This window comes from Saccostrea cucullata, unplaced genomic scaffold (genome assembly GCF_032062105.1).
Source record: "Saccostrea cucullata isolate Sc308-1 unplaced genomic scaffold, CSIRO_AGI_Scuc_v1 ctg4846, whole genome shotgun sequence".
In the NCBI taxonomy this organism is placed as follows: Eukaryota; Metazoa; Mollusca; class Bivalvia; order Ostreida; family Ostreidae; genus Saccostrea; species Saccostrea cuccullata.
In genome coordinates, this window is record NW_026935099.1 from 1 (window position 1) to 22302 (window position 22302).

Sequence of the window (22302 nt, forward strand, 5' to 3'; positions counted from 1 at the left end):
TTACGAGTATATAAAACGTTGTAAGAAGTTCGTACAAATTTTCGTGCGTTGAACTGTGATAATTTGGATCGCATTTGGTCACGTCTGAATAGTGTGCATGTTGACTATTTTGAGGAGACTCGATGCGACCACTAAAAACATGCAATGAATGCGAGACATCGTGCAACGTATGCGAGAGCTCGTGCGAAGCTAAAATTTTCCAATCGCAAAGTGTTGTAAAGTGCTCGTGCGCCAATTGTGAAAGGGCCTTTAACGAACAAAAGTTATTACTGGAATTTGTTTACAGCTTTTCTGGAGTACTTTAAAAAAAAAATATGCTAATTTCTTGCGTTACTGGGTGGTAGTCTCTTCTGGTTTATCCAACAAGATGTGTTTGTGAAACACTGATGACCCCGAATGGCAACATAATGAAGATTAAAATTTTCTTAAATGCAAATTAAATATATTATTACCTAAAGAAGGGTTTTTCTCACAAGAAATACGATAGTGAAACACAAAATCCTTAGCACCACCTGTTCAAAAGTTATAGTCGAGGATAAATTTTTGAAAGGTAGGTCAAACTCCAAGGTGAAAGGGTCTGAGTTGTTGGTTTCTTAAGAAAGGTCTTGTCACAAGTAATACATATGTGAAGGATGAAAACCCTAACTCTAACCGTTAAAAGTTATGGCCAAGGTTAAAGTTTTTAAAAAGTTGTTAAACCTCCAAGGTCAAGGTCAAAGGGTAAACGTTCTTGGTATCCAATGAAAGGTCTTCTCACAAGGATTACATAAGTTAAGTATAAAAGCCCTAGTTCTTACCGTTCAAATGTTGTGGTCAAGGTAAAAGTTTTTCATAAGTACGTAAATCTTCAAGGTCAAGGTCAAAAGGTAAAAGTTTTTGGTATCCAATGAAAGGTTTTGCCACAAAAAAATACATATGTGAAATATACAAGCAAATCAAAGAATTATGGTCCCCCGCTTTCGGTGTCTTTTTGGGTGAGATGTCATTTCTTTATGACATTTTGTGTCTAATATGAACGCCCTATTATAAGTCATCTATTTAGAAATTATCACTGAACTCCAAGGTCAAGGTCAAAGAGTTAATGTTCTTGGTATCCAATGAAAAGACTTTTTAAAAGGATTACATGTGTGAAGTATGAAAGCCCTAGCCCTTACACTTCAAAAGTCATGATCAAGGTTAAAGTTTTCACATACATACAAAAAATCTCCAAGGTCAAGGTCAAAATGTCAAGGTTGTTGGTATCAAATGAAAGATCTTGCCACAAAGAATACATAATTATGTGAAATATGAAAGTCCAGGTGTCTACTGTTCAAAAGTTGTGGCAAAGGTCAAAGTTTTTGAAAAGTAGGTCAAACTCCAAGGTCAAGGTCAAAGGGTCAAAGTTCTTGGTATTCAATGAAAGGTTTTGTCAGAAGAATTATATATATGAAGTATGAAATCCCTAAGCCTTACCATTCAAAAGTTATGGTCAAAGTTAAAGTTTTTTCATAAATACGAAAATCTCCAAGGTCAAGGTCAAAAGGTCAAAGTTTTTGGTATCCAATAAAAGGTCTTGCTACAAAACATACATATTTGAAAAATTAAAGTCCTAGTACCTACCATTCAAAAGTTATGGCCAAAGTAAAAGTTTGGAATTTTTGTGTAAAAGTGGGTCAAACTCCAAGGTCAAGGTCAAAAGGTCAAATTTGGTGGTACCCAAAGAAAGGTCTTGTCACAAGGAATACACATATGAAATATGAAAGTCATAGCTCTACTTAATCAAAAGTTATGGGCAAGGTTAAAGTTTTTGTGACGGACGGACAGACTGACGGACAGACGGACGGACGGACAGACAGACGGACAGACGAATGAGATTTAATGTCCCCTCGCTTTCGCGAAAGCGGGGGACAAAAAGTCCTAGTACATATCATTCAAAAGTTATGGCCAAAGTAAAAGTTTGGAATTTTTGTGTAAAAGTGGGTCAAACTCCGAGGTCAAGGTCAAAAGGTCAAATTTTGTGGTACCCAAAGAAAAGTATTGTCAAAAGGAATACACATGTGAAATACGAAAGTCATAGCTCCACTAAATCAAAAGTTATGGGCAAGGTTAAAGTTTTTGTGACGGACGGACAGACAGCTAGCTTGACTTACAGACAGACGAATGAGATTTAATGTCCCCTCGCTTTCGCGAAAGCGGGGGACAATAAAGAATAAAGTTTCGTGATTGTGAGTGTAAGGGTGTGTGTGTGTGGGGGGGGGGGGGGGGTGGTTATTAACTGTCAACCTAGCCTGTTCTTTGGGTTGGGGAGATACTTGCAAATAAAGAGAACTAATGAACATAATGTAACCTGTACCCCTGCTTAGGGTTCTCAGGGGTTGAATTTTCCTCTTATCTTACCTGAGTTTCTGATCTAATCATTTAACTATGTACAATAATAATGCAATATATAATAATTTATCTTAAACCTTTCTGGGTTTTTCTATTATTCTAAATCAAACAATATATAAGCTGGGTTGAATTTGTATGTCTTGGTAACTGTTGGACTAAGCACCGCATACCTTGTCCCAGGTTCCATCTAATGGCCGGTACTAGGAGTTTCGTTCTTAATCAGATCTACAACCCCCGGTATCTCGTCTCAATTCCCGGGATTCATGCCACTGGTGCAATGTCCTTATCTTGTTTTACTCTTCTCTTATTCTTACCCAATTTCTCTCACTTCTTTATTGCAGCTCAGCATTCTGAAGACCCTGAAACTTTTAGTACAGTCTAATATATACCTTTTAGCCTTCAAGGGAGGACAGGTTTTTCCATTTTAACCTTTCATCTGGGTCTTTTTGCGTTTACAGTTTCCACTAATCATTGTAAAACCGTATAGCGGATTATTTTAGCGGGTTGCTAAGTTTGGCTTATTTTCGCGTTTTGATAAAATTTTAATCGCTAAAATATTCAGTACTCCTAATAGTGTCCATCTGCAAAGAGCTTAAACCCTGTGTCCGCTAAAATAAATCATGCCAAAATTATATAGATTGGCAATTATTAAATAACAAATAACAAGTATACTGACATGGCAACATTCCATGTAGTCGTTCGGTTGCAAGTTTGATTTAATTTTGGATAATGATCGAGCGCAGATTGCGTATTCTATAGATTATTACAAAGCACTTGTGAATGGGGAAAAGTTTTAAAGTCTAAACTCTAATCATTTCCAAATGTTTAATATCCATGTAATGTGGATTCGAATTGGGTAAAGGACTACCGCTATTTGGCATTAGGCGGGCACAGACATTTGCTTTTTGTAAAATTATTTTGCTGTAATATTTAAAATGTTTGAGTAAAAAATTATTCAGATTCCTCACTTCGCTATCCCCTTTTTTGTTAGAATGTAGAATTCTTAAAATCTGTTGGAGCGTAAGCTCTTTATTAGCATTTATATATCTATACATGTATTTAATTACATTTCTCGTTTGTACTCTTGACAAAAGATGTTGAATTTCCTGATATCTTGCCAATTCGTTGCATGCTTGTGACAATTATTAAGAGGTGTATTTTAAAAATGCTGAAATCAATATACGCCATGTACGAAAGGCTAAAAGGTTCATTCGAAATTTGAGTTTCCAAATACGAGATTCAGGATCTAAATTAACCAATCATAAGGCGGTTTAAGATTTAACTACTTCCCTTTGCTAAATTTTGACAATCAATCAAAGAATCTATATAAACCAAAGAGGTTAGTTGATTAAATTACAATACAAGAAAGTGTGTTATATATATCAAAACGAAATTTAAGAAATGTGTTTTTGGTCTGCAAAATATACTTACATTTATATAATTACTCCTTAAATAATATAATAGATCTATATCAAGAATATATACAGTATTTTCTCATTTGTTTCCTGAGTAGATGTCATAATTAATGTAAATATGATTGAATTCATGAAAAGTGCAAATAAGGGTTGTACGAGAATTGTAGTCGACGAGAAGTATAAGTACTATGCAATATAACAAGTTACAAGCAAGTATAAAATTAGTAATGCGGTTTTCAAAGTGGATAGTGTGTGACAAGACAAGTTATTGCAAAAGTTTGGTATAAACCAGGAAACAGTCCCTTTTGAAGGGATGGCTGAAACATGCAACTTAAAGCTGAACACGATTCAGTAAAGGAATTTGTCCACCATATTCGATTTGACTCTCGCTATATAAATCCGCTCACTAAGTCACTGTTTATTGTAATCAATTATCATCAGTGTAGACGGACATATGCTATGCAGCATTCGGTAGCCAAAAAGAAAAAAAAAAAACTAAAAAAACAAAAAACAAGAAAATGACTGTGTACTTACAACAGTTGCACAGGTCAGTGCAGTATACAAATATGTAACTGCTATAGAATGTACTGTTATTTCGTACATTATTTTGACATGTAACAGGGGAGATTATTTTTTAAAGGTGACAGACTGGAGTGTGTCCCTGTTCATCGTCATTTAGGTCTATTGTTATCACAAAACCTTAGCTGGACAGAATACATTGATAGCATTGTAAACAATGCTTATAAGAAACTCGGGCTTTTGAAAAAACTAAAGTTTAAAATCGGCAGGACACACCTTTCAAAATTGTATATCACATTTATCAGACCCTCGCTCGAATACGCTTCAATTGTTTGGGATGGCTGCTCTAATAATGATGCCGAAAAGCTTGAAAGAGTTCAATTATCTGCAGCTAGAATTGTTACAGGCCTTCCAATTTTTGTATCAAGAGAAATACTTTACTCTGAAACTGGCTGGGAAACATTGAAAGTTAGGCGCTATAATGCAAAAATGACCACAATGTACAAAATTCATAATGGTAGTGTACCTGAATATTTGAATGACATTGTTCCAAACAAGCGTGAAAACATTTCAAAATATAATACCCGTAATAAAGAACAATACGCTGCCCCAAGATGCAGATTAGAATTATATAAAAGGTCTTTTATTCCTGACGCTGTGAAACAGTGGAATTTATTAAAGACAGAAACTAGGGAAGCCATCTCACTCAATGCATTTCGAAAAAACTTTACTACAGAAGTAAAAAATCACCCAATCTATTTTTCATTTGGCAAACGTTATACAAATATAATACATACTAAACTCAGACACAACTGTATACTTAATTATGATTTACACAAAAGAAATATTATTAATAGCCCTTTATGTTCATGTGGAAAGTATGAAGATGTTTACCATTTCTTCTTTGCCTGCAGAAATTATCCAAACGCTAGGAATAATCTTTTCAATCGCCTATTTTTACTTGACGAATTGGTCAATATTGACACAAGTTTGTTATTATGTGGTGATGTAAATTTGCCTGTTGAAACAAACACATATATTTTTGCTGCTGTGCATAAATTTATTGACGAATCTTGTAGATTTTAAATTGTTATATTTCTGAACAAATATTCCACTTGTATCTCTTTTGTATTTATATCTCTATGTACTACATGTATTTTTATTGCATGACATATAGTTATATTTAAGGAGAGGAACTCGTAAGTTGAAAGAACTTGTTTCCAATCCTTTTGTTTAATACAATAAAATATGTTCAAAACAACAGGGGAGATCATTATACAACTTTACTTGTTTATGTAAAAGAATATTTGTATAAGGTTTTTTGATCTCCCCATTTATTGTATTCTTTAATACTCATTGTCATTTTCAATAAATGACAATTCACACAAATATGGAGTTGTGATTTTTATACAGGAAGAAAGTGGAAGGTTATTTAGATCTCAATAATATGTAAACAAACAGGTATTACATAATACAGCATTATTGTCAAATAATAGCATTTATGTAATCATGTGTTTTATGGTACCAGGTTTTTGTTTTCTTAAAATCAAAACATATCATATGTATGTGTATTTGGCGTCTATCGGGGAATTAGCCAAACCTGTGTACATTAACCAATCAGAAGCGTGTATTTTCTTGTGTCTCAGATTAGCGCCACTTCACTGATTTAGAGGGAAAACAAAAACACGTTAAATTTTTCTACTTAAGAAATCACCCACCCACCTTCCCCAGCTTTCACCATCAGTCAAATGTCAAACATTTATGTTTATGGTAAAACATGTTTGATTATTTAATGTTATCTTCTTTTCTTAAAACACAACAGTGGGTTGTGTGGGGGGCTTCTGTTTTTATTTTTGAACGCCAACTTTTTGCTTGTAATGTATATATGTTTTACAATTTTTTCTGTTATTTCGTACATTATTTTGACATGTAACAGGGGAGATCATTATACAACTTTACTTGTTTATGTAAAAGAATATTTGTATAAGGTTTTTTGATCTCCCCATTTATTGTATTCTTTAATACTCAGTCATTTTCAATAAATGACAATTCACACAAATATGGAGTTGTGATTTTTATACAGGAAGAAAGTGGAAGGTTATTTAGAACTCAATAATATGTAAACAAACAGGTATTACATAAAAGGTAATGCAAGATAACCAGCACGGCCAAGGGTCGCCATTCCATGCAAGCCGATACCCGTGGCATTAAAACAGTGAGGTGTAACGATCGAATGTTAATGGTAATTAGACCCCGATGCTGATATTCTAGAAAGTAATTAAAAAATGGTGCATGCCTATTTACGATTCGTGTTTAGCTTCAATAGAGATGTGATTTCTCTTTGTTCAGCTAATCGGATACAATAAGTAAACAAACAAGCTGAAAACAAAAAACAAAAACAAAACAAAAAACAAAAGATAAATAAAAAAAGAAAAAAACTAATAGTCCTGGTTAAGGAGTACTGGAATCTTCCTAACTCCCTCAATGATATACTCTTTAAATGTTTTATTATACCGATACAGGCCGGTCACGGTAGCCTTGCGGGTTGCCTGGGTTCGATTCTCGTCCACGGCGCCGCGTCATACAGAAGTGGTAAACATAGGTAGTGACTGTTCTTTCGCCAAGCGCTCGGCATTGGAAGTGAAAGTCACGGGTCTTTCGGATATGACCTTAAAAACGTAGCTTCCGTGTCACGGTAGGCGTGGGCACAAGAAAGAACCCTCACTGCTCAATGGTACTGAGTGCCGAGTATAGGTCTAAATTTGAAGCCCTTCACCGGCAAGCGGTGACGTCTCCATATGAGTGCAAAATTCTCGAGAAGGACGTTTAACAATATACGATCAATCATATACCAATACAGAAGTAAAAAAAAAAAAGGAATAAGAATGAAGAGGGATCAGCTTTTGGAGCGGGGATTAGCTCACTTGACTAAAGCACGGAGATTAGTCCATTAACATATTATACCAATAGAAAATTAGAATATAGAAGATTACGGATAACCCGGAATTAGCTTCCAAAGAAGGGATTAGTTTATTTGACTAACACACGGGGATTAGTCCGTCCACAGTGATTTCTAGGAAATTATTCACATTTTACTACCTAATTTTTATATAGTAGAGGTATAATAACAGCTTCGCCCCTTATGCAAATTATCCCATGTTTCCCACAATCTTTGATGCCCTGGCATACTATACTAACTAGACAGTCATTCATTAAATATAGTAAACTTTTGTTTTAATTGGAAAATTAAAAAATCCATGCATATTTTGTCTCAATGTAACTAAAAATTTATGTTTGTTTCTTTTCGATACATATAACATTTATTATTTGGCAAATGACCTGCTTGTTTTCAAATTCTCCATCGATTTCTTGGTTTAAAAACTTAAAGAAGGGAAGTAATCAAATATTGAATCAGCCTTTTAATTGGTTAATTTGGATCTTGAATCCCGAAAACGAGTTCCGAATCTCGTATTTCGAAGCTCGAATGAGCCCTCCGGGCTTTCGTACACAATGAATCAATGATAACAAACGCACACACACACAAAAAAAATCATTAAAAGCAACCGACCTTGGAGTCGTAATCATTATTGGATAGGCCCTAATTCTGTGCTATTGATCGGAAGATTGCTTTTGTTTGAATGATCAATATTTTTCTTTATAAACTATTTTAACATCTTCAATTCTACATTCAGCGATAGGTGGTATTTCCTTTTAAAACGGAATTAGCCATAGAAAAAATGGACCTTCAGCAGGTATATTATCTTAATTCTTTTAAAAAAAATTATATTCTATATTTTGAATCTCTTTTACATTTGTTTTCAAGACTGAAATTTTTTAAGATGAACATTTTTTAACTTAGTATCTTACTAAAAAAATATTTTTGCAACTAATCGAGAAATTTTCATTTTTTAAGTATGAAAACTTGTTCTCTTAATATTTTCAGTCAAAAGACCACTGGGTTATATTATCGAATATGTTTTAGATTTCTGTTCTCTCTCTATTTAAATGATTTAGAATCATTCCTAACCATGAATGATATAACTGGTCTAGAGAAAATTATTGAGAATAAACTTCATGTATATAATAAGCTTTTTGCTCTGCTATATGCTGATGACACTGTTTTATTTGCTGAAAACCCTGAGTCATTACAAATTATGTTGAATTGTTTTCATGAATATTGTATAAAATGGCGTTTAAAAGTAAATGTTGACGAAACAAAAATAATAATTCTTGGAAGAGGTCAAATAACACAGGATTTATATTTTACATATGATGGATTAGTCTAGAGATTGTTGATAGTTATAAGTATTTAGGAATATGTTTTTCAAAATCAGATTCTTTTAATCAAAATATGAAAGAACAATACAATAAATCTGTAAAAGCTATGTATGGAGTGATATCAACATAATCTTTCTATGGATTGTCAGATAGATTTATTTGGCAGAATTGTACAATCAGATTTGTTATATGGATGTGAAATATGGGGATTTACAAAAAATACTTTAATCGAAAAACTTCGCTTAAAAAATTGTTAATATATACTAGGTTTTAACACTAAAACGCCAAAGTAGGCAGATTCCCACTTATCATTAATATTAAGGTGAGAATGATTTCTTTATGGGCAAAAGTACATTTTTCTCAAACGATGTATGTTCTAGCATCAAGGCATAATTTGCCTTGGGTAACTATGTTAAAACATTTTAGATGATTGTAGATTATCTTATTTATGGACAACACAACAGATGTACAGTGTAGCATGGGTAAAAAATGAAATAAAAAGAATACTTGTTGACCAAAATATCAAAAACAGGCAAAGTAATGTTTTAACTCATCAATGGGTGTAAATTATCGCATTTATAAATACTAGAACCAGGAAGATATCTTGTTAATCTACCTAGAAAATTTTCAATTTTGTTATGTAAATTTAGGTGCAACAACTTTAAACCCCTTATTGAAACTGGGAGATGGAATGGTCTTCCAAGAGAACAAAGGATTTGTACTTTATGTGATCTTTATAAGATTGGTGATGAATTCCATTATGTTTTTGAATGCACACAAAAATAAATTAAAGAGGCTAGGTTAAAATATATTTCAAACACTCTCACATGAAGACCAAATATAGAGAAATTTAAGCAACTTTTTACAACAACAAACTGTCCAGCATTGAAAAATTATGTAAATTTTGATTTATTGTCAAACAAATTATAGATGAAAATAACTGATTAGAACTTGAACGCGATATTTTGTAATGTTTATTATACATGTATTATATTCTTTTTCTATGTGTTTGTATCTTTTCTTACCTCCTCTCTACAATGTATGTTTGTACATTTAAGAGAATAAATTATTGTCTTTGTCATTGTCAGTGCAAAGAAAACTTATCACTTGAGCTGAACAAATGAATTTTTCCGCTGTTTAGAGATTAATCATTGAATCTTAAAGGTTTGAATAGTTGATGAGTTAATAATAATAATTAATGGTTTTGTATAATTGTGCATGACAACTACCAGTAAACTCATAAACTCATAAGATGTTAGAACTTGATTCCGATCCATTTACTTATTTCAATTAAACATGTTTTAAACGAAACAAAACTGGCTTTTAAAAATATACCCACATAGTGGTATTTTCTCTGGAAGTTATTTTTATGCAAGGTAATTAATACCAAGACCTTATATAATAAAATGAGGATGAGTCATGGTAAAACCATATTGGATTTCCCCTCAAAGAAGAAATATGGAAGCCCCTTTAGGATCTATCGTTAAAATATTTATAATCTATAAAGCAAATTGGAGAATTTGTTAAAAAAATTAATTCGTAATTACAGTTTCGTTGGATTTGTTAAAATTTAAGAATAAAAATTGTTTTTCACAAATTTGTTACATTTGTTGACACTTATAAAAATATATTATACACGTACTAGAATAAATTTGTTAAAAGGAATTTTAAAATTTGTAAAAACTGAATAATTTTTAAATTATTGACTGAACTGGTTCACAACAAAATACTTTAATTATCTTAAAAAGTGAGGGTTTGATAATTTTTCTTACATAAAAGAAAATGTGGCACGCTGCTTTAGACGGAGAGGAAAACCAAGTTAGAAGATTAATCGAAGAGGGTGCTAATGTCAATGCAGCAACTGATCTGGTAAATGAACACGAATGTCTTCTCCTTTTCAATGTAATTTTCTTTCATCGATTGATCTTAGTTTTTTTAAAGGTCCAAAGTTTAAGAGTGCTTTTCTGATCATATTTTGTTCGGGTTTGCCTCTCTGTCTGTCCATCTGTTTGTAAACTTTTTACATTTTTGGTCTCCTTTCACTAGACTAATTTCAACCGATGTTGCCACAAAGTATCCTTGGGTGGAGGAAATTCAAATGTGTTTAAAATGGGCCAGGGGTTCCTGGAATGGGATATCATAACGCATAAATAAAGAAAAATAAAGTGAATCCCTTAAAAAATTCTTATCAAGAAGCATATTGGACTAAAAGATGCGAAAATTATGTGTAATAATTTTCAGGTAAGCCAGATTCATTTTTGTTCAAATCGAAACTTCAGTAGTATGATGAGGCAGCAATGAGTGATCAAATATTTACATAGGAATACATGAGAAAATATTTGAAACATCTTTTTGTCGAGAACAACAAAGCCTTGGTTGGTCAATTTTATTTAGAAATATCCTTTGCCATAGTAGGGCGAAAACAAATTTGTTCTGATCATGACCTCTGGAGGTAGGGAAGCGCCACAATGTGTGAATAAAAGTTTACACAGGAATACATCGAAAAATCTTCAAAACTCTTTTGTCAAGAAAAGCTTAGCCACGATTAATCATATATATGAATAATTCAGAGCCATCCTTAAGTAATGTAGAATAAAATCTGTTTAAGAGACCTAGGGCTAGAGCTGGGCCATGATATACAAGAAAGGTTTACCAAAGGAAGGAAGGAAGTGTGTATGAAAATATGTAGAAAAAAACTTCTCCAAAACAGCAAAGCCTTGATTGGTTATATATGGAAGCATTCAAAGGTCAAGTTTGTCTAAAGTGTCATCCGGTGGTAGGATGGGCCGGGGCTACAATATTTAATCGAGGTTATGTAGAGGAATATGAAATATACACATCAACAAAACGTTTTTCTTACAAACAACAAAGCCATGGTCAAAAACGTATTTTCAAAATTGAGTATCATTTTTCTGATTGGTATAATTGTACAGTGTATATAATCGAATGCAACTTATTTGCATTTTGTTTAAAACGACGATATTTCGGTGAGTTTGTTTACGGGTTATGACTACTGGGTAACAGAAATGAACGTTTCAATACGGGACTGATTTCTGGAGTTTCCTGATAAGATAAAGTATACATGGGAGCGATATGGCCTACGGTTTTTATAATTAATTAGATTTAATAAACTTTGATAGTGTATAAATTCTGCATTGGCAGCTTGTCATAATATGCAGTATACATAATATAACATTTTTATGTTGTGCATAATGGTGCATAGTAATTCGTTGAAATTTGAAGTTTAAGGCGACGGCATTACACCGAGCTTCTCTCATGGGAAGACCGGAAGCTGTAGATGTTCTTCTAAAATGCAGAGCTAATGTGGATCAAAAGGACGGTGTAAGTCTAATACATAAAAATAATTGGACAAATTTATTTTAAGGTCACCTGAGTAACTCAGGTGATCTATTGCTATCCGTTTTCGTCCGTCGTCCGTAGTGTGTTAACATTTAAACATTTTCAGCTTCTTCTCTGAAACCACCAAACCAATTTCAACCAAATTTGGTATACAGCATCTATGGGTAAGGAGAAACAAAAATTGTGAATTTCATGGTCCCCGCCCCCTTGGGGCCTGAGGGGTGGGGCCAAAACCACTAAAATTATTGCAATCTTTAAAAATCTTCTTCTTTACTCCTGGACATCAAGCAGGCAAACTGTTGGCACGAATGTAATGAGCATTGTGTCCTCTACCAAAATTTTGAAATTCATGGCCCCAGGGTCAGGGGATCTAGTGCTAGGGCGGGGCTATATAGATTATATAGTGAAAATGTATTATTTCTTTGAAAATCTTCTTCTCTGCTTCTGGGTATTAAATAAACTAACTAAGTACATAGTTATAATGAGCAAGAGTGCCTCCTCCAAAATTGTGAATTTTATGGCCCCAGGGTCAGGGGTTCTGGTGTTAGGGCGGGGCTCTATTGATCATATAGTGAAAATGCATTAATTCTTTGAAAATCTTCTTCTCTGCTTCTGGGTATTAAATAAACTAACTAAGCACATGGTTATGATGAGTAAGAGTGCCTCTTCTTAAAATGTTGATTATAATAGACCCAGGGTCAGGGGTTCTGGTATTAGGGCAGGGCTCTATTGATTATAAAGTGAAAATGCATTATTCTTTGAAAATCTTCTTCTCTGCTTCTGGGTACTAAATAAACTAACTAAGTACATAGTTATGATGAGCAAGAGTGCCTCCTCCAAAATTATGAATTTTATGGCCCCAGGGTCAGGGGTTCTTGTGTTAGGGCGGGGCTCTATTGATCATATAGTGAAAATGCATTAATTCTTTGAAAATCTTCTTCTCTGCTCTTCTGTGTATTAAATAAACTAACTAAGCACATGGTTATGATGAGTAAGAGTGCCTCTTAAAATGTTGATTATTATAGACCCAGGGTCAGGGGTTCTGGTATTAGGGCAGGGCTCTATTGATTATAAAGTGAAAATGCATTATTCTTTGAAAATCTTCTTCTCTGCTTCTGGGTACTAAATAAACTAAGTACATAGTTATGATGAGCAAGAGTACCTCTTCCAAAATTGTGAATTTTATGGCCCCAGGGTTAGGGGTTCTGGTGTTAGGGCGGGGCTCTATTGATTATATAATAAAAATACATTAATTCTTTGAAAATCTTTTCCTTTGCTCCTTGGTTTTATGCCAATGATCCAAGTACCCGGTATATATATTTATGATGAAGAAAGGTGCTTCTAGCAAAGTAGTTTTTTATGCTCCCTGGGTCAGGGGGGGGGGGGTTACATAGTCTGAAAATAAATTAATGCTTTGAAATCTGCAAAATTTTGAAATATGCGGCCCCTGGGCCAGTGGTTCCTTTGGGGTGAGGTGCACAACTGGGTATAAAGTGGAAGTGCATTTTTTCTTTGTTACTCTGATCTACCTCTGGGTATTAAGTAAATAGAGTAAGCATGTTAAGTTAATAATTATGATAAGCAATGGTGCCTCTTCCAAAATTGTGAATTGTGAATTTCATGGCCTCTGGTTTAAAACACGAACCAAATTTGATTGCTTGAAAGTTGTTACACAATACTCAGGTGACCTATAGGGCCCGTGGGCCTCTTGTTAAAAAAGTGATGTTTTGCACATGTGTGCTGAATGTAATCCTATTAAAAACTCATGGATTATGTCAGCGATTATTTGCGGCAAAGTGCGTTAAAATTGGGACAAAATCAACGCACTTTGAAAATTTTTTACAAAGTGCGTTAAGAGTGTACATCAACATTTTTACCATGTGGACATTTAACGCACTTTGAAAAAAAATATGTATAAAACAAAAATTCTAGACTTAGATATAAGTAATTGAGAGAATCAATTTTTAATAATTATATCTTTCGAAAAACGTTTTAATTTACATGTATTGATTAACCCTCATCGAGAACAAGGAGAAGATGAGTAAATAGAAGGTTTCTCAGACCAACTCTTTTTTACTTAGGTAGCAAATTGAAAGTGGACCCCCATCCCCCCCAGGTAAGGCCCAATTTTTAATTCCTATATTATGTATATCTTTGCAAAACATTTGTGTGACTAACCCCCTCCCCCCGGTACTGATGCCTATGTTACACCCAAATATATGTATTTGCATAACTTGTGTGAGATTGAAAATTTTCAATAAATTTTAGTTTACATTAAATGCATGGAAACTGGAAAAAATACAGTAAAGTACAGGAAAACATTTAAGAGAGAAAGAATTTTCAAAGTATGGAAAAATAAAAATCGCCCACTTTCACATCCTGAAGTGACCAACGGGTTCAATTATTTATCATACCTAAGATTTTCAAGAATATTGACCAAGCCATACACATTTTTTCAAAGTGCGTTAATATGGTCGATATCAACGCACTTTGAAAAGAAATTTTATTTCTTCAAAGTGCGTTGATTTGGTCCCAAATTTAACTCACTTTGAAAATTTTTTTCAAAGTGCGTTGTAACAAAGCACATATACTAGTACGGTATATTCTGTATAACCCTTAAGGTGGGAGTTTAAAAATGACAATGATTCATTGAAAACCCAAATCACACTTGCTTAGAATGATTAAAATTGACATTAAAGACTTTTTAAATAAACATTTCGTTTAATATGTCATGTTTTGAATACATTGAATTTTAAATATTTGATTTGTGTATTTCAGGATGGTTTAACAGCTCTGCTAATGGCCGTCAACAAGGGTAATATGGTGATTACTGAACGCTTGATCAAAGAAGGTGCTGATATTAACGCAACTAACAGGGTGAATGTCTTACATAATTTTCTATTGAAAAGAAATATTAGGTTAAATGCCTCAATTTTTAAAAACGAAAACACAAAATTAAACAATATTGTTTAAAAACAATCTTCAATTTGTTACACGAGTATGTTTTGCCTTTGTTCCTTTCTTTTAATGTAATTTAAACCTATTTTTAACAAGGATGGCAAAGCTGCTTTGCATTTCGCTGCATTACAAGGAAACCACGTCATATGCAAACGACTCATAGAAAAAGGGGCAAAAATTGAGTTGAAAGATAATGTAAGAATATAACAAAGGAAAATAATTTAAAAAAGAAATATGCCAAATTAAAATATATATCATAATGTTAACGTTGGTTATGAATTCAGAGATTTCATTGTACTATTTTTGTTTTTAAATCAAGAGATTTTAATGTCCTATTTTTCAAAAGTGAAGCTGAACATTTGTTCCTTAAAAATCATATTCAGGGAACAACGTTTAAAACGTTGTCAAGCCATTTTTTTGACCAGGACAACGAAAAACATGTTATGCCTTGTCTTTTTAAAGATGTTTACGTGAATCACATAAGTTGTAATACTATCAAATAGTAAAATAACAGACTCAATATACTGAAATTATCATTATGCTGGCATTCTTTATGTGTAATGACTCGAAAGACGCGAACCAAATCTTGCTGAAAGAACCACAACTTGGATTGTTATAAGGTTTTATTGCATTTTGAAGACATTGTTTTGGTCGGCAATAACAAATGTATAGGCCCTGTGTTAATTTTCAAACAGACTTTGTGCTGAAATCAAGCTAAATATGATACCCACGTCTGATTCATAATAATATGGTGACACCAAGTTTATAGCGATATTAATCAAAACACCTACATGTATTCTTTGATTTTTACAGGATGGGAATACTCCAGTAGAACTAGCAAAACAAAAAATCCAAGAGAAAAAAGAAGAAGGACTTCTTGAACATACAGAATCTTTCTATAAAACTGTGCATTTAATTGACACGATTATACAAGTAAGCAACAACTGTTTAAGTCTAGAATCACATTTAAAAATAGCTCTTGAAAAATTAAAATATACAGAATAGTAGATAATAATTTGCCAAGTAATCCCAAATGACGAGTAAAGAACTAATCAAAATTTTATTCATATAAATGCCGAAGACGGGTGGGAAAGACGTGCAGATAGCTTCAGATATAAAAAAAAAATCATATGTTAAAGGCCGAGGTTTTCAACCGTACGGTTTTCCTCAGGTAAGTTTGGTGTGGGGTGGAGCTTAATCGAAGCGGCTGAGAAGCCCCGAGGGAACGACGCTGGCTTGTGTATAGATACCTATATACACAGGATGTTAACTGAGACCCTGGGTGTATTACCTGTATGCGTTTTCATACGACTTTGTAAACCGAGGCCGTTTTTTTCATGTTTAGCTCATGAATTGAAATGCGAAATAAAGCATTTTTTGTTGCAGACAGAATCCTTCTCAATTTCTTCCTTTTAAAATAATTGATATTTTTAATAATTCGACATTTTTTATATACAATGTGTTTTTTAATGAAGTGTTATAACGAAAATACATTTAGCACATCTGTCGTTGTAATCTGGCGACAAAAAGGGAAGTAATTCAAATTACACGTCGTCTACGCAAAACGAAAGAAGAAAGTGAATCATATTTAACAGTCTCTCGTAGAAACGATGTTTTGAGAATAAAATGTTGAAGTAGAAATATTATTGTCTAAATAAATATAAATCTTTCTTAGATCAACCCTACTTGATTTTTCCATGACGCACGGTCTGTAAAAATGACCAGGGCTTCGGACCGGGGTTGATTCCCCGACAGCTATGAAACGGGAAAAGAATCATCTGCTTCGTTTCTTTTTTCTTTCGGGATTCATTATTAATTTCAAACATTAAATACAAAGCAAGATGTTATATTCCGAGTAATTTCTCTTCTAAAACTTATTTTTATACCGTATCTTCGTCACCATGTCTCGAAGAAAAGCGACACGTACAGGTTTATCTTATAAATTCGCTTGACTCATGAATAATGTTACAATGTTGTCATACTTGTTTTAAAAAATAATTTTATTTAATTCCATGATACTAGCTTCAAATGCAGGTTGGTTTATTTTGTTAATTAATGGAGGAATAAATGTACGTTAACTCATGTTTTGACACGGAAATTAAAATTTTCAATTGTAATCGTGATATGAAATCCTCCCGTTTAAATTTAATATACATGTATATTATATAGCCATGATTTTCTTGACATTTATTTAATTATTTGATAGATTGATTATATTAATGGCATGTTCTTATGAAGTAAAAAAAAGAAAAGAACGATTTCATTGCTTCTTTATCACGTTAACATAAGCGGTAGGCATCAAAAGCCTAAAAGTTAATTCGATGGTCGGTACGATCTCCAGACAAAGTACACAAGATATACACAACAGCTGCCAACTAAATGTCAATCAAATCAAAGTATCCAATCCCAGGCTTAATTTCAGATGATTGACAGAGGTTCTAAGACCAGGTAAATTAGAAGGAGGTGCTTATTTCCTCCCCCTTTAAGTTTAGAATTTAATTATGTAGAGTTTCTTAACGTTATCATTTTTGAAGATCGTAGCATTTTGATTTTTGTGCGAATTTTGTAAATTGTAGAGATACATATGTGTTACATGAAGTATGCTTTAATGTTATATGTAATGTCAATGAAAGTTATTTTATTTTGAGATTTGCTTTTTAACCTTTAAAAGTTTGTGGCACCATAGGCAGTTCGCCTGCTTTGTTCACACACCCTCTTTATTATGCAACTTAAGGACAGACGAGACGTTCCTTAATAATAGATAAATTTTTCTAAGAGTTTGTCATTGAAGTATTGCTACTTAAACATGTTTACTCACAAATAAATATATGGAGATAACGAAAAGTATTCATGTTCAAAAGTACATTTAATCAATGCAAATCGGAAGCAGACTGAGCAAACCTGGCCTCTAAAGCATCAGAGGTGGGATTAGTTGCCATTGAGGAGTGAGCATTCCCTGCCGAGCAGTAGTATCCAATGAAAGGTCTTGCCACAAAGAAATAGAGCTATAGAGAAAGAAAATATTATGATTATGTGATTCTGTAAACATTGAAACTAAATCTAGCTTGAATAAATACAACTAAACTTAATCCAGTTTAATTGAAAACAAGAAGAAATGATGCACAACTGAGAAATATTTTTTTTTTGTTATTAAACAATGATCTTAAGACCTTTCAAATTTTGATCGCCAATCAGGAGGATTACCTCATACCTTTTCCTTTCAATTCACTAGTATGCTCTTTGTAGGATGAAAGAAAAGCACAGATATTTCATACACGAATACTCAATCAAATGCATGAAATGGGAATGGAAAAAGATGAAGCAGAAAGATTCCAACGGTATTTGGAGGAGGGGTCTGAGGAATTTTATGAACTTAATCTAATGCTGATTGGTGAATCAGGAGTCGGGAAAACTACTATTGCCAAAGGTCTTCTTGGGGATCTTGATGATCCCGAAATGCCATTAGAGAGAACTAATGGTATAGATATACATTTACAGAGATGCCAATACAATAGAGTTACCCGCCAAATATTTCCTGTTGAGAGAGGTTGGGATTTTTTAAAGTTTTATTTTTGTATCAAAATATCTAAGACTCATCAATCAAACAATTGAATATTTTTGATGTTTTATGTCTCTTAATATACCCCCTCCAAACCCTCCTTGAAACAACAAAAGCTATGACATGAATAATTTGTTAATACCTGTTAAAAGATTATTTTGTTCAACGGTGGGGAAGATGTTAAAAAAATATTATCCGTTTTTCCATTAATTTCTATTGTGAAAAACAACGATTTACAAAAATTTTAAAGTAACACTTTTCCTTATCCCAATAAGTTTTGTTGTGTGAAAATTGATATAAATATCTACGTAAATATAAAAAAAAATCTTTTAGGTACTTTACTTTTAAAAACGACTTTGGAAATAGGCGACATAACAATGCTATCGTTAGCAGTTCTATTTTTGGCATACTTTGTAAAAGATTCGTCAAATTCTTCAAAAAAATCTTCAAAAAATTCTTCAAATTCTTCAAAAAAAATGTTCAAAAATCTTCAAAAAGATTCTTCTTTATTTATGTCGACATGTCTTCTTCCTGTATTGGCATGTATTTTAAATAAAAAAATCATAGTTTATCCTAACTTTTTTCCTTCTTTGCTCCCAATATATCATACTGTTCTTCTTGTTGTGAAACGGGATGAATCATTAATTCTCATTGAATTCTTGTTTGTTTCTAGCCGAAAATGAAGATCTCTTCCTAGGGTACAGGTTAGGTATGGTAATTTACAAATCTTTGGGGTCATCAAAAAACAAATACGAAACAGAACAGTCACATGTTGAAAGGACTGAAAGGACTGGTGATAGCAACACTCAGGAACAGGTTCTTTATTGCTGTAACAACAGAGATTTACACTCTGTTGAGGACAAAGACAAAGGGGATGCTACAAAAAAAAGAAAAAGGGATCAATCTCCACAAAGTGACTTTCAAAATCTTGCGAAAAAGGCAAAACTAGCTTCTGCAGAAAAAAGATTGGTTCCAGTCACAGTTTGGGATTTTGGTGGACAGGAAGTTTTCTACGCAACTCATCAAACATTCTTGTCAAGCAGTTGTTTATATATGCTGGTCTTTGATTTGAATGTACTGGACAAACATTCGCAAGATACTGGTTTGAATGACAAATGTAATTTTGTTAATTTGACTATGATATATTTGGTAAATTAAACAATTTGATAGATCTATAATTATTTAAAATGAATATTTTTTGTTTTTCAGCCATGGAAAAAATTATTTTTTGGATGAATTCAATACTAACATACTCAAAAAATGATGTTTCAGGATTTCCCAAAATTGTTCTTGTTGGAACACATGCAGATCTATTTCCAATGGTATGGTATAAAAATCAAGAATGAAAAAATTAAAGGTATATCAAGATAAAACTTATTCAATAAAAAAAATTATGGTAATAATTATTTCTTTATGTATTTTGCAGGAAAATAAAGGTATCAAATTATGGGAAATTGTCCAGAAACTTGAAGATTTCTTCCGAGGTTCGACGCAAAGGAGTCATCTTATAATAGATATCCGCTATTTTATTAACGCTACAGATGTCAATGGAGTACCATTTGAACTTCTTCGACAATGCATCATGGAAACTGCAGAATCACTGCCAGATTGGGGAAAACTAATTCCCCGCAAATGGATACTTTTGGAAAACGAAATATCTGATATGAAGTCATCTGGACGTAAGATAGTCTCTGTTGAAGAAATCCACAATCTATGTAAGAATAAGGGTGGGTTTGAAAGACAGGATATAGAGGACTTCTTGAATTTTCAGAATTCGCTGAGTAAGGTGTTGTACTTCAAAGAAAGATATCTAAAAGAAAAGGTAATACTTGATCCAAAGTGGGTGATTGACGCTCTATCTTCCTTTATTACAGATGAACACTTTGTAAAGCAGAAGGAAAGTTACGAAGCCAAAGATTGGCTTACATTAAAAGAAACTGGAAAGATTAGTATGCGTTTTATTGATAATTTATGGAAGGAAACCGAGTTCGGCACATTTAGGGATCATCTCATCAAGGTCCTCTGTAGACTGGACTTAATAACACAGAGCAAAATTAAAAATATGTTTTATGTTCCTAGTATGGTGCAACAAAAGTGCCCAACAGTTGATTATAACGAAATATGTCAGGCAGTTGAAGTAGGATTGGTGTCGTTCAGGTTTTCGTTCCGGAATAAATTTTTACCCCCAGCTGTTTTTTATAGGATGATCGGAACTTTTCTCTACTTGTTTGAAGAAGGGTCTCTTTCCCCTCCTAAACTTTATAGTAATTGTGTAATGATTGAATTTGCAAAGTCGAAATGGATGGTTATGTCCAAAAAAGAGCATGAAATAGAGTTTTTCGCATATCATCAGGATGAAAGAGGAAAAGTACAGAATCTTGAATCTTATCAAAATACATTTACTCTGGCATTTGATGCCTCTATCGATATAATAAAAACATACAGAACTTTCCATGAGTTTGAATTGAAAAAAGGCAAGATTCCATTCGATGTACTTTGTCAGGGCTGTCGAAAAAATGACTCCTGCTTTATCAGCAAAAAAGATTTTTCTTGTCTCAAGACATTTAGATGTCCCAAACATAATGAATACATTGCAGGTGTTGAAACCATTGAGAAGAATTTCCATTCTTTAGTAAGTACATGAACATTTCTTCGACATCTATGGTTCTTGCAGATAAAAAATAAAGAAAAAAAAAGAAAAAAAACTCAAATCATGATAAATTATCACGGAATTTTTTGTAGATTGAAGAGGAATTTACCGAGAAGGAAATTCAATGGCCTGCTATTGAAGGTTTGAATGTATTCCATGTCACCTGTAATAGTTATATCTAAATGAGAATTGAATGGTTTCAATGATTTCAATGACTAATTAACCTCTTTATTTGTAGAAAACTACGAATGTTTACTTGATTTTATAGCAAGTAAACTTGAAGAAAATGACCGCGTTATCCTTGCTGTGAATTTAGGATTTGGCATCCGGTATGTCGATAAATTTCGACATGAACAGCTATCGTCACATGAAATGTCATTTAGTCTACTATACGAATGGAAAAATAGAAATGAAAGTATACAAAAGATAGAGCATTCTTTAAGACAGATTTCGAGGAAAGATTTGTTGGACCTGTTGTCTAATTTTTCCTTTGAAGAGTTTAACAATGAAGCATCGAGATTGAATATTCCAAACCCGAACAACCTTGTAACAGATTTGGATTTAGCTTATGTGGCCAAAAATGTAGTTAATTTTAAGAGTCTTTCTAGGTTCCTAAGAATACCTGAAATAGAGCTGATTAACATTGAACACGAACACAAACAATCCTCTATTTCAATTAAAGCATTGCATAGCCTCTATTGGTGGAAAGAACAATATGAAAACCACACAAGATTACAACTTTGCTCAGGGTTGATGTATGTTGAGAAAAAAGGATTGATAGAAGAACTTAAAAGAGAGTGGGCATGTTCAGAATTTACAAAAGTGACGTGAGTTCTTGAATTAGTGTATCATGCAGGTGGTTTGATATTGGATAAGGTTTCGAGACAAGTGAAAAATTTGATACAGGTATTGGACCTCAGTAATAAACTATCTATGTTGTTTTTTTCTTATTTTTTTAATGATCTAGAAAATAACCAAGGGCCGTTTGTAATTTAGGCATATCTAACTTAGTTTTTAAAGCCATAGAGTTAGAAATTTGATAAAAATCATGATATATTGGTCTAATTATTATTATTTTACGAAAGCGTAAAGGGCTCTACAGTTGTTGTGTTATAACTCTGTATATAATCTAACATTTTATCGTCTTATTAACATATAAAGTGTAATAAATTCTAATTTATACACAATTGTATTAA

At 32.9% G+C, this 22302-nt stretch overlaps 1 protein-coding gene across 1 annotated transcript; it reads left to right on the plus strand.

Moving 5' to 3' along the window:
• The first annotated feature begins 7968 nt into the window (after nt 1-7968).
• LOC134241876 (uncharacterized) lies at nt 7969-21955 on the plus strand. The gene is made up of 12 exons (XM_062723894.1): nt 7969-8053; nt 10359-10448; nt 11823-11921; nt 14718-14816; nt 14994-15092; nt 15711-15830; nt 18144-18444; nt 19130-19558; nt 19729-19778; nt 19883-21088; nt 21199-21247; nt 21345-21955. Exons 1-12 carry the CDS (start codon nt 8039-8041, stop codon nt 21935-21937), a joined length of 3150 nt encoding a protein of 1049 aa, XP_062579878.1. The 5' UTR covers nt 7969-8038; the 3' UTR covers nt 21938-21955.
• Nucleotides 21956-22302: the final 347 nt, after the last annotated feature.

Bases quoted from the DNA above. Each gene is read 5' to 3' on its own strand.
- LOC134241876 (XM_062723894.1), top strand. The intron at 10,449-11,822 runs GTAAATGAACAC...TGAAATTTGAAG, and splicing joins TCAATGCAGCAACTGATCTG to TTTAAGGCGACGGCATTACA. The intron at 19,559-19,728 runs GTTTGAATGACA...ATGATGTTTCAG, and splicing joins CAAACATTCGCAAGATACTG to GATTTCCCAAAATTGTTCTT.